At 42.1% G+C, this 16,133-nt stretch overlaps 2 protein-coding genes across 7 annotated transcripts in view; one reads left to right on the forward strand and one right to left on the reverse strand.

Annotated features, from left to right (window-relative positions):
• LOC310638238 (uncharacterized protein) overlaps positions 1 to 14,143 on the forward strand; it is a 57,351-nt gene extending 43,208 nt beyond the window's left edge. The window contains exon 8 of the mRNA XM_083359112.1: positions 13,508 to 14,143. Coding sequence (XP_083215238.1) covers positions 13,508 to 13,512 — 5 coding nt within the window. The 3' untranslated portion in view covers positions 13,513 to 14,143. The remainder of the gene's footprint in view (positions 1 to 13,507) is intronic.
• Positions 1 to 16,133, reverse strand: part of HDAC3 (histone deacetylase 3) — a 41,304-nt gene that overhangs the window by 8,397 nt on the left and 16,774 nt on the right. For 4 of the 6 annotated variants that reach the window (XM_083359115.1, XM_083359116.1, XM_083359113.1 and 1 more), the window contains one exon: positions 4,894 to 4,975. In XM_083359115.1, coding sequence (XP_083215241.1) covers positions 4,894 to 4,975 — 82 coding nt within the window. Of the gene's footprint in view, positions 1 to 2,938; positions 3,355 to 4,893; positions 4,976 to 14,189; positions 14,205 to 16,133 lie in introns of those variants that run through there. The other 2 variants (XM_083359117.1, XM_083359118.1) reach the window with 2 other exon arrangements.

Raw genomic sequence — 16,133 nt, forward strand, 5'->3', positions numbered from 1 at the left:
CTAAAAGCTATACCTTAAATTATTTCACTAGTCTGTATTATCCGCTTTTAATAAACTGCACTAGAAACATTGAATCATAGGCCTAAAAGGAACCTTAGGGGTCTTCTAGTCCAACCCCTGTCCAAGGCAAGAGACCTTATACTATCTTTCTTGCTCTTCTCTGTACTTTTAGTAGGGGTTTCAGAATCTTTTTTATATTCTGATGATCAGAACTGGAAGCAATTCTTGACTTATGAACCACAATTGAGCCCAAAATGTCTGTTGCTAAGTAATGCAGCTGTTAAGTGAATTATGCCTCATTTTACAACCTTTTGCCATAGTTGTTAAGCAACTCGCTGCTATTATTAAGTGAATCATACTGTAGCTAAGCAAATCTGGCTTCCCCCATTGACTTTGCTTGTCAGAAACCGGCTGGGAAGATTACAAATGGTGATCACAAGACTGCAGGACAATGCAACTGTCATAAATACATGCCGGTTACCAAGCACCTGAATTTAGATCCCATGACCATGGGGATGCTGCAATAGTGGTAAGTGTGAAAAACGGTCATAAGTCACATTTTTCAATTCAATTGTTAACTCCCTCTATACCAGGGGTGTCAAACTCAATTTCATTGAGGGCCGCATCAGCATTGCGGTTGCCCTCAAGGGGCAGGGTGGGTATGGCCAGGGTGGGCGTGGCCTACTGGGTGGGCGTGGCTAGAGTGCGTATGGCCTACTGGGTGGGCGTGGCCAGCTCTACATCGTTCGCATCAAGGGTGCCTATGGGGGCCTAGGCAGGAGTGGGACAGACCTGAAGGTCTCTGGCAGAAGGAGGGTCTCTGGGCCAGGGCCAAGGCAGTGGGGGCCGTTCCCTCACTGTTTCCAGGATGGCTTCGCGGGCCACATGAAACCACTTCGCGGGCCGGATCTGGCCCCCAGGCCTTGTGTTTGACATGTCTGCTCTATACCAAGTGCAATATACAGTGGTGTTATCATTTCTTATGATAAGTTTTGATGCTATCCCTGTTGATGCAGCCTAGGTCTGCATTGGCTTTTTTGGCAATTGCAACATACCTCTGGCTCACAGTTAAGTGGTGATCCACTAGGATACCTAGATCTTTCTCACAGTTAATATATTTGAGCCAGGTCCTGCCTATTCTATTTGGTGCATTTGATTTTTCTTGCCTAAGTTCAAGACCTTACTTTTCTCACCACTGAACTGTATGTTGCTGGATAGGGCTCAATGCTCAAGTCTGTCAAAGATCCTTCTGAATCTTGAGTGTATCTTCCACAGTGTTAATAATTCCCCCCAGCTTGGTGTTGTTTGAACATTTGATGAGCTCTCCTATCCTCTCATCTTGATCATTTATGAAGAAGCTGAAGAGCACTGGCCCAAAAACAGAAACTTGTGGCACCCACTATATGCCTCCCTCCATGTAGATGTAGTTCCAGGACTACGTATTGAGTGTGGATGGTCAGCCAGTTGTGAATCCATCTGATGGAGGTACTGTCCATCCCATACTGTTCTATCTTACCAATAAGTAGTCTGTTGTCCACTTTGTCAAATGCCTTACTGAGATCTAAGTATACCATCTCCATAGCATTTCCTTGATCCACGAATTTAGTCACTTTATCAAAGAAGGCAATAGGTTTTTCTTGGCACAAACTATTTTTAACAACAAACCCATGCTGACTTCTAGTAATCGTCCTGTTTTTAGGGGCTCACAAAGCTGCTGCTTAATTATCTTTTCCAAGATTTTCTCAGGTACTGATGTCAAGCTGATTGGTCTATAATTTCCTAGTGCCACCTTTTTCTCCTTTTTGAAAATTGGAACCACATCAGCTCTTTTCCAGTCTTCTGGTTGTTCCTCCATGCTTTAGAAGCTCTGAAAAAATTTGATCAGTAGTTCTGAGATTATATCTGCCAGCAACTTCAGAACGCCGAGATGTAAACCATCTGGCCCTTACACTTTGAACTCATCTAAAGTGGATAGGTGTTCTCTTACTAATTTTTTTGTTATTTTTACCTGCATTCCTGTTGTGTCTCCCATGGTGCTGCTTTTGATAGGCTGGGCCATTTTTTTCCTTTGCATGAAAAGAAGGAATTAAGCAATTCTACTTTGTCTATGCTGCCTGTCACCTTCTTGCCATTTTCCCCCATTAATGGACTGAACACTTCCTTGACTTTCTTATTATATTGAAGTAAGTATAGGTGACCCTCTACGTCTACTTCTAGATAACAAAGATGGCAGCTAGGCACATCGGGAACCTTTCTAATCTCCTACTTGCTGCAGGGTTTGTCTCCCAGTTGATATCAGTCTCCTATTACTACAATGGTGTGTTCCTATAAACCTTCACTAACTGGTGGAGCCTTGGTGGAGCAGTGGGCTAATGCCTCCTTAAGTAACACCAGCTGCCTGCAATTAGTGCAGGTTCGCATCCCACCAGCCTTCCATCCTTCCGAGGTAGGTAAAATGAGGACCCAGATTGTTGGGGGCAATTAAGCTGACTTTGTAATAATGCCGCTTAGGGGGGGGGGGCGAAAGCCCTAATAAGCAGGCATATACATAGAATGAAGGCTATTGCTAAGCACATTGATTTGTGCTTAGATTGTAAGCCGCCCTGAGTCTTCTGAGAAGGGCGGGATATAAATGGGATTAAAAAAAAAGAATAGCAAAAATTTCACCTATTTCTTTGCTTGGTTGGGCAGATTGTAGCATAAACCTGTAGCAATATCATTTATTTTTCCTCTAATATCCACTCGAATACATTTAAGAAGACTTTCATCCTTGGTACTATGCAGTATTTCTGCGGAAGTGTATCAATGACTTAGATATAGTGCAACTACTACTCTCTCATGGAGTTTGTTTCTTTTGAACAATTTATATACTTCAAGCCTCATGTTCCAATCATGGGCTCCATCAAATCAAGTTTCAGTAACAGCAACAATATCGTACCTGCCCTCATCTACTGGAACTTCAAGTTCTCCCTGTTTGTTCCCAGTAGTTTGAACATTAGCACATAGGCACCTGAGCCCTTTATGGCTGACACTGCATTTGCTTCCTATGTCTCCTGTTCCATATGTTTTCCCTCCTTCCTCACTGTCTCATTTGCTGTCTTGGGATTTATGTTTTTGGTTTAGTCTTAAAAGATTGGTCACTTCCCTTCCATTTTTAGTTTAAAGCCCTTCAGATAAGACGTGCCCATTGTTTTCCAAACACATTCTTCCAGGCCTTGTGAAGTGTGCTCTATCTCTTGCTAGAAGTCCTTTTTGTAGGCAATGTAAACCACGCTCCGGAAATCCAAAGTCCTTTTACTTCTAAAATCCTCCGCTCCCTCATTGGATGTTGATCTTTGAAAGGAATTATAGAAAACAAAATTGCCTATGCCCCAAATTGTTTTGCTTTCCTGCCTAGTTGCTTGTAACCCCTAGATATATTTTTTTTTCTAGGCTCTTTAGTTTAATCATTCATCCCAAACTGAAAGGGTAGAAATGGACAGCATTCAGTGGGCTTGATTACTTTGGTAAGCTTCTCCGACGCATCTTTGATCTTATCTGGTCTAGTTACTACTGATTCTGTTGCTCTGAGAAGTGAGTCACCAATCACAAACACCTGTCTTTTTTTCTTTGGGGGAGTCTGAGCTACTGGAACACTTGAGTTAGACCTTTCTCCCAATGTTTGCATGTTTTCCTCCAGGGGAAGGTTATCAAATTGTTTGGCTCCAGTGGTTGTGAGGTCAATCTTCCTGTTTGTTTGTTTTTTGTCCTGTTAATGCTACCATGCTACCAATGGTCTTCCTCTTGGGGTTTATTTTTTTTTCTAGTTAATTGCTTTTTTCTTGCCTTTACTAGGAGTTCCACACATTCAGGTCTGAGTATACACATGTATGTGTATAAGAGTACCATTCTTGTCATCCTTTGCAACCTTATGCCAAGCGCTGTATAAGCCTTTGCATAAATTATCAGGATACAATTTTTTAAAAGTATATTAAAAAGAATTTAAAACTATTCTTAAATGAACATAAAAATAACCACAAACATTATACATACATACATACATACATACATACATACATACACTGTATATATTTACTTATATACAATTACATTCTATTCTGCTTTTTTATATCTTATTTCTACAACATGATAGGTCTTGTAACTAATATCTGTCTAAAAGTGCAAAAGCTAAAGAAAGCAGTATTTTGAGTCAAGGAAGCAGGTTGGGGCAAGGAGGATAAATTTAAATACAAATTAAAGGGCTGGAGAGAGGAATAGAAAATGATCACAATGTATTCTGAGATTCTAAGTAATAAATATTGATCAAAACCCAATCAAAACAGCTGGGCACAATAATCTGATGATGGTTTGACACGTTATCAAAAATATCCTCCCAAATTTCCACAATTAATTGAAATGAAACGTTCACATTCATATGGCTTCACAAGTACGTTTTTGCTTACACAGAACTATCATTCCATTTTTTATTTAAAAAATCTGACTAAATCATTGTTTTATATAATATGGACTTTCTAAATATGAAATCTGTATGCCCATTGTTTTGAGTACTGAGAGATATGAATTCAAGTTAAAAATGCCTTTTTACTAAAGATGATTACGGAATCTTGTGGACTAATGGAATAAATTGTAATTCAAATAATTAATCTTCCTAACTAGTGATTAAAATCATGATTTAAATGAAATCCAGTCCAAAGCGAACTGGGAACTTTTCAATTACTAATTTAGGCTCATGCATTCATTCAACTTTATAAATATGATCATACTTCAATAAAATTCAATAAAAAGTTATGAATGCCATTTAACTGTATAACTGAAAACAGCGTTAGAAGAATGTTCTATCTAGTCAATGTATCATAAGGTATGAAACGGTGGAAGGCGGCTTCATCTCTGTACCTTATTATTCAGCTGTGTTGCTCCTTGCAAGGAAGCTCCAGTATATCGAGAACAAAATTCAAACAGTCCTGGGAAAACAGGGCTGAGGCAGAAAAATAATCAGACAATTATATGGAATCAAAGGTAGTATAGCAGTTACATATCATTTTACTTTCTTGTAATACTGTATTTCAAGTTAAGAAAACAAATAGGTAAGCCAATTTGGGGGGGGCAAGTGATAATGCATAAGATTTCATAGAAACATAGAAAACTGATGGCAGAAAAAGTGGTCTACCCTTTTGAGTTTTTATTTATTTAAATTATTATTATTTTATTTTATTTTACTTTTATTTTTTATGATGGACATGTGTTTATCCCAAGCATGATTCAACTCAGTTACTGAAGACTGACCCACTACGTCCTCTCAACGTTGGTTTAGAGCTTCCACTATTCTTTCTGTGAACTTATAATTTCTAACATTACTTTTGAATTTCCCTATCAATTTGAGGTCATGGCCCCATGCTCCTGATTTTGGCCTAATACTGAAAATACTGCCTTCTAGAACCTAATTCGCACCCTTAAAATATTTGAAGATTTAAATCTTTTCACACCTCTCTCTTCTGTTCTCCAGGCTGTACATATTCAGTTCCTTCCATCTCTCCTTATATGTTTTGTTCCTCAGACCCTTCACCATTTTGTTGCCCATCCATAGACTTGCTCAATTTTATCAATATCAAGTGAGGCCTCCAGAACTGGACAGAGTATTCCAAATGGGGTCTGACTAAAGCCCTATATAGCAGGATTAAGGTAAAGGTAAAGGTTCCCCCGCACATGTGTGCTAGCCCTTTCCGACTCTAGGGGCTGGTGCTCATCTCCGTTTCAAAGCCGAAGAGCCAGCGCTTGTCCAAGGATGTCTCCGTGGTCATGTGGCCGGCATGACTAGACACCAAAGGCGCACGGAACGCTGTTACCTTCCCACCATAGTGGTCCCTATTTTTCTACTTGCATTTTTACGTGCTTTCGAACTGCTCGGTTGGCAGAAGCTGGGACGAGTAACAGGCGCTCACTCTGTTACGCGGCACTCGGGATTCGGCCTGCCAAACTGCCGACCTTCTGATCGACAAGCTCAGCGTCCTAACCCACTGAGCCACCGCGTCCCTATGTAGCAGGATTAGGACCTCCTTTTTCCTGCTGGTGATCCCTTTAGTGATGCATGTCAGAATTTTGCCCCAAAGATGCTTTTTCAAAAGGCAACAGGACTTTGTTGTTGTTTTTTTCCTTAAGAACATTTCATTTTTCATCCAAGAAGCTTCTTCGGTTCTGACTGAATGGTGGTGAACGGCAGGATTTAAATTTCTTGCAGTCATCTGTTTGTCAGCACTCTGAAGACCAGTCATTAGCTCTGTAATATTCCAATACTGTACTCTGCCAGTATCTTTTTTCCCCAACTGCATGCTCTTACATTAGAAACATTTAAACTGCAGTTTCCACATTTTTTTACCAATTTTTCAGCAAAGCCAAATTGTTTGCCGTGTTGCGAATACCCCCAGGAATATCAACTCTATTACATACGTTTGTGTCATCTGAAAAAAAAAGGCAAACCTTACCTAGTAATCCTTCTATATTATCACTTACAGACATATTGAACATAACAGGAACTAGGACAAAACCTTGTCAAATTACTTTCAAATTACTCCGGTGTGGAAAGGCTTTTCTCAATAAGGCAAATTTTATAGGTTTTCTTAGTCATGGACGGAATGGGGTGTAGGTAGTTCTCAACTTACAATAGTTCATTTAGTGGCCATTCCAAGTTGCAACACCACTGGAAAAGGTGACTTATGACCATTTTTCACACTTGTGACTGTTGCAGCATCCCCACGGTCATGTGATCAAAATCCAGACGCTTGGCAATTGACTCACATTTATGATGGTTGCAGGGGTCATGTGATCCTCTTCTGTGACAAGTGAATTCAATGGGGAAGCCAGATTCACTTAACAACCATGCTACTAACTTAATAGCTGCAGTGATTCACCTAACAACCAGGGCAAGAAAGGTTGTAAAATGGGGCAAAATTCACTTAACAACTGTCTCACTTAGCAACAGAAATTTTGGGCTAAATTGTGCTTGTAAGTCAAGTACTACCTGTATTATCCTTTTCTCTGAAATGCCCATAGAGAATACAATAAATATTACTTCACTTGCCAAGGAAAATAATAAATAATTATCTCAATTGTGCTATATATGCCCTCGCCATGATGTCCCGTTGCCTGGAGGCGGTCCAGGTCTGGATGGGGAGAAACAGGCTTCGTCTCAATCCCGCCAAGACTGAGTGGCTGTGCATATCGGCATCTCGGGCTAACCAGACTATTCCATCTCTAACGATGGGGGGTGAGGTGTTACCCCCCGTCGATAGGGCTCGCAACTTGGGCGACCTCCTGGATTCACGACTCAATTTTGAAGACCATATAGGAGCCGTGACCAGGGGGGCTTTTGCCCAGGTTCACCTGGTGCGCCAGTTGCGACCCTATCTGGACCGAGATGCCCTACGCACAGTCACTCACGCGCTCGTGACCTCCCGTTTAGACTACTGCAACGCTCTCTACATGGGGCTGCCCTTGAGGACCACTCAGAGGCTTCAGCTAGTGCAGAATGCGGCAGCGCGAGTTGTGATGGGGGTCTCCCGATACTCCCATGTAACACCTCTACTCCGCGAGCTGCATTGGCTCCCGGTTGCCCTCCGGGTGAAATTCAAGGTGCTGGTGATGACCTATAAAGCCCTAAATGGCTTGGGTCTGGGATATCTGAGGGAACACCTGCTGCCGGCATCAAGCTCCCTTCGTCCAGTGCGCTCCCACAGGGAGGGTCTTCTCAGGGTGCCACCGGTAAGAGATTGCCGGCGGACGACACCCAGGGATAGGGCCTTCTCAGTGGGTGCGCCTGCCCTTTGGAACCAGCTGCCAGTGGAGCTTAGGACTGCCCCCGACCTCCGTTCATTCTGCCAGGACCTGAAGATCTGGCTCTTCGAGCTCTCTGGCCCAGGCTGAGAATTTTAATTTTAATTTTAATTTTAACTGGGGTTTTATTTGTTCAGGGACGGATATAATTTTTTTAAACTCTTTTTAACTTTTGTATTTTTGTTTTTAATCACCCTGTAAACCGCCCTGAGTCCTTCGGGAAATGTAATAAAATAAATAAATATATATATATATATTTCAAAGATGCCCCAAAATATCCAATTCAACTTTCAGAAATTTGCATGTTTTGTAATGAACTTCTCAAGTGCTTGATGCAATCTAGAAATGAATAGTTACATAAATACCCCCATAAGTGTGCTTCCACATCAAACGTTTGCAAGATTTAATGTGAGACATTTGTTAAGTGAGTTTTGCCCCATTTTATGATTTTTCTTGCCGCATTTGTTAAGTGAATCACTACAGTTGTTTTAATTAGTAACACAGTTGTTAAGTGAATCCGGCTTCACCATTAACTTTGCTTGTTAGAAAGTCACAAAGTGACCACATGACCCCAGGACACTGCAACCATCATAAAAGTCAGTTGCCATGCAAATTTTGATCACGTGACCATGGGAATGCTGTAACGCTCATAAGTGTGAAAAATGGTCATAAGTCACTTTTTTGATGCTGTTGTAACTTTGAAGGGTCACTAAGCGAACTGTTGTAAATTGAGGACTACCTGTATTCCTTTGTGGCTGAGTTTGATCAAGTACTTTTGAAAGTTTCCCCAGGCGGTTTTCTGCTTTGAGGAAAAGGAAAGGAAAAAAACAACAACATGGTTGCACAAAGAACTCCTTGATCAACTGAAAGAAATAAAGTACAAAGAAATGAAAAGAGGGACACACATAATTCTGGCAAAATACTAACAAATAGCCTGAATGTGCAAAGCTGAAGTTAGGAAAGTTAAGGCTCAGAACATAGAAACTTTTTTTGACAGTGACTAAATCAATCCCACCAGGCTCAAGGTTGACTCAGCCTTCCATCCTTCCGAGGTAGGTAAAATGAGGACCCAGATTGTTGGGGGCAATAAGCTGACTTTGTAATAATGCTGCTTGGGGGGGGGACGAAAGCCCTAATAAGCAGGCATATACATAGAAGGCTATTGCTAAGCACCTACGGCAACACCTGCGGCCGGCGTCAACTTCCCTCCGTCCAGTGCGCTCCCACAGAGAGGGCCTCCTCAGGGTGCCGCCGATCAAAGAATGCCGATTGGTGACCCCCAGGGGGAGGGCGTTCTCTGTGGGCGCGCCAGACCTTTGGAACCGCTTACCGGTTGAGCTCCGGATGGCCCCCGACCTTCGCTCCTTCCGGCGCGATCTTAAAACATTCTTTTTTGAACAAGCTGGCCTGGTCTGACGAGATGGGGTTGGGTTTTTAAAACTGGTTTTAACTTTAATATGTATTGATTTTATGGGCATGATGTTTAATGGCTTTTTAATTTTTGTATTCAATTTTTATTGTGTATTGCCCTGTTCACCGCCCTGAGTCCTTCGGGAGAAGGGCGGTATAGAAATCAAATTATTAAATTAAATTAAATTTGATTTGTGCTTAGATTGTAAGCCGCCCTGAGTCTTCAGAGAAGGGCGGCATATAAATGGGATTAAAATAAATAAAATAAATAAATTAGATCAGTGAAATGCTGTGGACGTACATTTTCATAAGGCATCCCACCACAACATACTTCTTGGTAAGCTAGAAAAATGTGGGATAGACAGCACCACCACCAAGTAGGTTTGTAACTAGCTGACAAACCACACTCAATGGAACTACATCCACATGGAGGGAAGTAAGCACTGGGGTATCCTAAGGTTCCATTTTAGGCCCAGTACTCTTCAATATCTTCATTAGCGGTCTATATGAGGAAATAGAAGGGGAACTCATCAAATTTGCAGATAACAGTAAGCTGGCTGGAATAGCCCATATCCCAGAAGATAGGTTCACGATCCAGATGGATCTCGACAGACTTGAAAACTGGGCCCTATCTAAGAAAATGAAATTCAATGTAGAGAAAAGTAAGGCAAGAAAAAAAACAAAAGTACAGGTACAAATTAGGTGAAGCCTGGCTTAATGCCAGTAACGGAGAGGGATGTTGGGAGTCCAAATGGACACTTAAATATGAGCCAACAGTGTACAGCAACTACAGAAAAAGCCAATGCAATCCTAGGATGCATTAATTGAATTAATAGAGGGATAGAATCAAGATCACGTAAAGTATCAGAACCACTTTACAAAACCTTAATAAGGCCACACTTACTGCATCCAGTTCTGGTCATCACAATAAAATAAAAAAGAAGTTGAGACCCTGGAAAGAGTACAGAGAAGAGCAACAAAGATGATTAGGGGGCTGGAGGCTAAAACATATGAAGGGCAGTTGCAGGAATTGGATACAGTATGTCTAGTCTTGTGAAAAGAGGAGACATGATAGCAGTGTTCCAACATCTGATGGACTGCCACAATGATGAGGGGGGTCAACCTATTTCCCAAGGCACCAGAGGGCAGGACAAGAAACAATGGATGGAAACTAATCAAGGAGAGATTAGTGAGAACAACCAACCAGTGGAACAGCTTGCCTTCAGAAGTTGTGGGTGCTCCGTCCCTGGAGGCTTTTAAAAAGAGACTGGTCAGCCATTTGTCTGAAATGATATAGGATCTCTTTTCTGCAAGCACTTAGAGTGTCTTAATTTTATCTTACAACTTTTACCTCTTGGCAGGAACCAATATCTATTAGGAAGGGAAGATTGAAAATAAAGCTTCACAAGTGGCAAGAAGGTGGCAAGCAATAGGGAGAAAGCAGAACTATTTAATTCGTTTTTTGCATCCGTCTTTACACAAAGGGAAAAAACAGTCCAACCTACCCAAACCAGTGCCATAAAAAACAGAATAGAAACACAAGTTAAGATAGGCAAGAAAATGGTAAGTGAGCACCTGTCCAGCCTAGACGAGTTCAAATCACCGGGACCAGATGGATTACACCCCAAGGTTCTCAAGGAACTGGCAGACGTGATCTCAGAACCACTGAACTATATTTTTCAAAGATCCTGGAGCACTGGGGAACTACAGAGGACTGGAAGAGAGCTGATGTAGTTCCCATCTTCAAAAAAGGGAAAAAAATAGATCCAGGAAACTACAGACCTATCAGCCTGACCTCAATACCTGGGAAGATTCTGGAAAAGATAATCAAACAACAAATCAGCGAACACCTTGATGCAAACAAAGTCATCACTAAAAGTCAACATGGGTTTGTCAAAAACAGATCATGCCAGACAAATCTTATTACATTCTTTGACCAAGTGACAAAATTAGTGGACCAGAGGAACGCTGTAGATATAATTTACTTGGACTTCAGTAAGGCATTTGATAAAGTAGATCACAACCTACTACTTGATAAGATAGAAAAATGTGGGTTAGATAGCATTACCACCAGATGGATTCGTAGCTGGCTGACAGGCCGTACTCAGCGTATGGTCCTCAATGGAACCGCATCTACATGGAAGGAAGTGTGTAGTGGGGTGCCCCAGGGCTCTGTTCTGGGCCCAGTGCTCTTCAATATCTTCATCAATGATTTGGATGAGGGGATAGATGGGGAACTCATCAAATTTGCAGACGACACCAAGCTGGCAGGAATAGCCAATACTCCAGAAGATAGGCTTAAGATACAGAAGGATCTGGACAGACTCGAACACTGGGCACTATCTAACAAAATGAAATTCAATGGTGAAAAAAGTAAGGTTCTACATTTAGGCAGGAAAAATCAATTGCATAGGTATAGTATAGGTGGTACCTTGCTCAATAGTAGTAACTGTGAGAGGGATCTCGGAGTCTTAGTAGACAATCACTTCAATATGAGCCAGCAGTGTGCTGCAGCTGCCAAAAAAGCCAACACAGTGCTAGGCTGCAGGAGGAGGAGGGGGGTGTTGAAGAGCTTGCTAAGGGGGTTGGACAGCTTGATGAGAGCCCTCAGCCAGGCCCCTCTCACCTGGTCACGACGCAGACCCAGCTGTGAGCCTGACAGCGTGGATGAAGATGACACACAGCTGGCCCTGTTCAAGGACGCCCGACGCAGGAGGCAGTCAATCAGGAGTAAACAGAGGAAGGCAATGGGGCTCCTCGGAAGGAGGCAGCCACGCCCTGAACTGTATTTAAGGGGGAATGCGTGGGAGGGCTGGTTTGCTGAAGGCAACCGCTTGAAAAGCTCCTGTTTCTTGGTTCGTGTTTTGTTCTATTTGTTTTTGTAGCAATAAATTTGGCAGGCGTAATTCCAGCCTCTTGCCTTCTTGTAAAAGGGGTTGTCCCTGCCTTTTCTGCAGGGCCGGTAGCAGGCTGGTACAGAACAGCTCCCTCCTTTTCCTACCCATTTCCATACCTGGCTTTTATTTCTTCAACTGCCTTGATGTATGTAACGTGATTAACTGAATAATAAAGTATCAGTACACAATCAAAGCTCAACCATTTCAATTTGGGTGAGAATTTAAACCATCTCAGACAACTACCTTTAATAGCATCCATTCATTAGCCAAGTTGACATATTTACGGATAGACCCAGTAACCTTTGATTTTCTAAAGAATTCCCATATATTTTGTGATTTGAAGATGAAAAACAATATTTGAAGCATGTACAGGTGCTCAAGTTCCACTTTAAACATTTCAGTTCCTGTGATGGTGCAGTGGCCACCATATGAGATCAAGAAGAGATGCAGCTTTTTAAGAGTTGTTAGCGGGTACAATGGGAGGGTTCCTTGTCAAATCTGGACTGCTACACAATGATAATTTATTGTACCAGCATTTCTACTGATAAACACTCTCAATATAAATACAGATCAAATCATTCTGAAATTTAGATAAGCCATTTATTATATATACAGAAGATTATCATTTTTAGCATTTGGAAATATATATTTTCAGTTCATCCCATAATCCAAGAATGCAAGCATGCCATTCCAGTGATAGTTAAAGACATTTCTTCATTTCCAAGACGTTCTGACGTTCCCCACAACAGTATGCTTTATGCATGCCTACTCATCTACAATAAACTAAAATGTTTAAATTTCAATAGTGCTGTTAGAACTCAGTGAGATGAAATAATCTGTACTTGAAAATGAGTAAAGATCTCATTATCCTTGTGTTCTATCCTTTTCTCACTAAGAGAAACATTATTCAGACATAGGTGATAATTTATTTTCAGCCTTCCTAGCTGCCATGTTTTCTGCAGAAATCAAACATTAAATGTGATTAAAGCATGAATCTGCGTTGTTTAGTCAAGATTTGATTTCTGTCAGTGGATTATCTGCTGCATTTTTCATTATGGGCTAAAGACATCTCACACAGACCATAGAACACTTTCTTTTAAATTAGAAAGACATGTTGAATTTTATTTGTAATTACTATGTGAACATTTTGGAACTTGCAATCGAGCACATTAGAAACATGTCTTGGTGGGGAATGAGATAATTCTGGCTAGATCTACTTTCTGCAATAAGTTTACCAGAATACCAAAAATGATTGCCTCTTGCACCCATCTTTAATAAAAAAATATCAAATCTCTCTACATGCCCCACAAATATTTTGCTTCTTATCTTTATTTTTAAACATCAGTTCATTAACTCTTTGTTTTACTCATTAGGATAAAGCTGTCATACCTACAGATGAAGCATGCACATAAACAGGATGGACAAAAGCCAGGAATCTTGTCTAAAATATCCCTTGGGGAGGTAGTTAAGAAGGAGCCAAATCATTAAAGAAACAAAGAAAAAAATTCACCAAAAGAAGTTCAGCCTGAGCACATGGAACCCACTCCCCCAAAGTCCCATCAACAGCTATCAGACTTGAAAATCAACAAACCAAGATCTGCCAACCTTGTGAATTCAAGAACTTTGGGGGATAAAAATGGTTCTTAATTCTGTCCACTCTTTTGAGTTGTCTTTGGATCCAGACATGGTGGCTTTTGTTCCTCTGGCTAGCTCCTGACAGTCTAGTTGATAAGGACATGGGCAAATGCCAATTGTTACTAGTAAAGTTTCGCTGATACTTTAAATCCACTGAGTCTCTGTGTATTACAAAGAACCTGTTGTGTCTCAATGTTTGGTTGAAAATTTGGGTGTATCCTAAATGATTCCTGCTATTGCCGAAAGCTGTATGTCCTGTCTGGTGTAGCAGCACCTATCTGGAAAACCCAGATACAAAGCAAGAGGGGCTTACAAGATCTGTGTGCTTCAACAGGCTGTGTGTAAATGATTGGCCATAGGCTGAACCTGGAAATACATATAACCATTTCCATATTAACCAAACTCTAATAATTAGATTACCATTCAATTGCTGTGGGACACAGATGTCATTTCTTCATTTTGTAGAAAAAAACACACTTTCTACATCAGGGGTGTCAAACTCACAACATCACATCACGTGCCGTGTCGTATCACAACTTTTTTTGCCATTGCCGGCAATGGGGTGGACGTGGTTTCGTTATGATGCATCCGACCCGCGGGCCGGCAGTTTGACATCCCTGTTCTAGATCAAGCCAAAACATTTTGTAAGTAACATTTTGTTATTACAGTCATCCACCAGTTGATTCTGGGATATCCATGTACTGTACATGAGATGGAACTATGTTCCTTTCATATCATTGGTCCTCCTGTAACAAGTATTTGCAGTAATGGTAACCCCAACCCAGAGATAACACTGGATCTTCATGATCCTAGTGCTAGTCTTTGGTCCCGCCAAAAGATTACCTATATCTGTACAAATGCATTTATGTGTAGAAACACTGAGTATGGAGATTTAAAACCATATTTTTCTTAAGATTTCAAAGATCTAAAATTTTGGGGCCATTGGATACATTTTATATCTTGAGAGCTATGGTTGCTTGGGGGAAGAACTTACCCATTCAAAATTACCTAACTAAAATGAAAAAAAAAATGGCAGAGAGCACTGAGGGCATGAGGGACTCTGTCTGTTATGGAGACAACACCGGGATCCCCAAGTCTAGCATGATCAACTTAAGGCAGAATGAAGCAACACTTTTATGTAGCAGATCCGAGAGGGGAAGAAGTTGCTACTGTCCAGCTGTTCCTTCTGAGCTTCCCAGCATCCTTTTCTCTTTGAGAACACAACTGTGTATACAGGTAGTCCTTGGGTTACGAATGTAATGGAGCCTGCCCATTCCATTCGTAACTCAAGAATTCGTGGGAGTGAACCTCGTACCTTGAATGAGATCATTAACTGCTTTCACCCACGCTTTCACTAATCGACTGTGTGGGCGAATGCGCAGTTTGTTAAGTGCACATGAGGTATCTCAGGGTGGGGAAGACCATGGAGGGGGGCCTAGTGATGGAACAGGCCCCCAAAGATTCCCCGACCCTCTAAGATACCTCATGCTTTCCCCGCCCTTCCAACCGCGCAGGACTCACCTTGCAAAAATCTGTATCCTGTCTGCCGCAGTTTCTTTCCCTTTGAGGGAGAGGAGAGTCAGATTGGAAATGCTTTTCGCGCCGACAATGGAAGCTCCTGGGTACCGTAATATCATGTGAGTTCAAACACCCATTCTCTGCGAAAGAGATCATGGCCCCCAGAAGCTTCCATTCTCGGGGGGGGAGGGAGGGAAGTGTTCGCTTCATTTGCATGCCTATGGGACAAAGCGAGGAATCAGTCAGCCAAAGCGCAGGAACCAATGCTGTCCACGGCCCGAGTGTGCTGCTTGCTCGCGTGCGCCAGCCTTAGTTTGAGGGCAGGAAGCCTTCAACTGAGCGGTGGGGAGGGGGAAATCATAGCCGCTCAGGTGGCTGCTGCCGCCAGTGGCTTCGGTGCCCCGGTTCCATCCGAATTGGAAGAAAGCGGAGGTGCAGCAGCAGGATTGCTCTCAAACAATTGCTCACATGCGCCGGCCTTATTGAGAACAATCCTGTTGCTGCACTCCACTTTCTTCCACTCGGAGCCAAGAAACCCAAACCCCTGGCACTAGTGGTAGCAGCCACCTGAGCGGCCATGATCCCCCCTCCCCAGCCAGCCACCCCACCAGACCCACTCCTTACCTGGCCAGCTGACTGGCACAAATCCTCAATGCTCTTCTCCTCGTTGTTGTCCTTCTGACTTAAGCAGCGGCAGCGGCTTAGGTTTCTCGGCTCCGTCCAAGTGGAAAAAAGCGGAGGTGCAGCAGCAGGATTGCTCTGAAACAATAAGACCCGGGTACGCTGCTTGCTCATGTGCACCGGCCTTATTGACAGCAATCCTGCTGCTGCGCCTCTGCTTTCTTC

The sequence above is a fragment of the Vipera ursinii genome (assembly GCF_947247035.1).
Source record: "Vipera ursinii genome assembly, chromosome: 3".
Lineage (NCBI taxonomy): Eukaryota > Metazoa > Chordata > Lepidosauria > Squamata > Viperidae > Vipera > Vipera ursinii.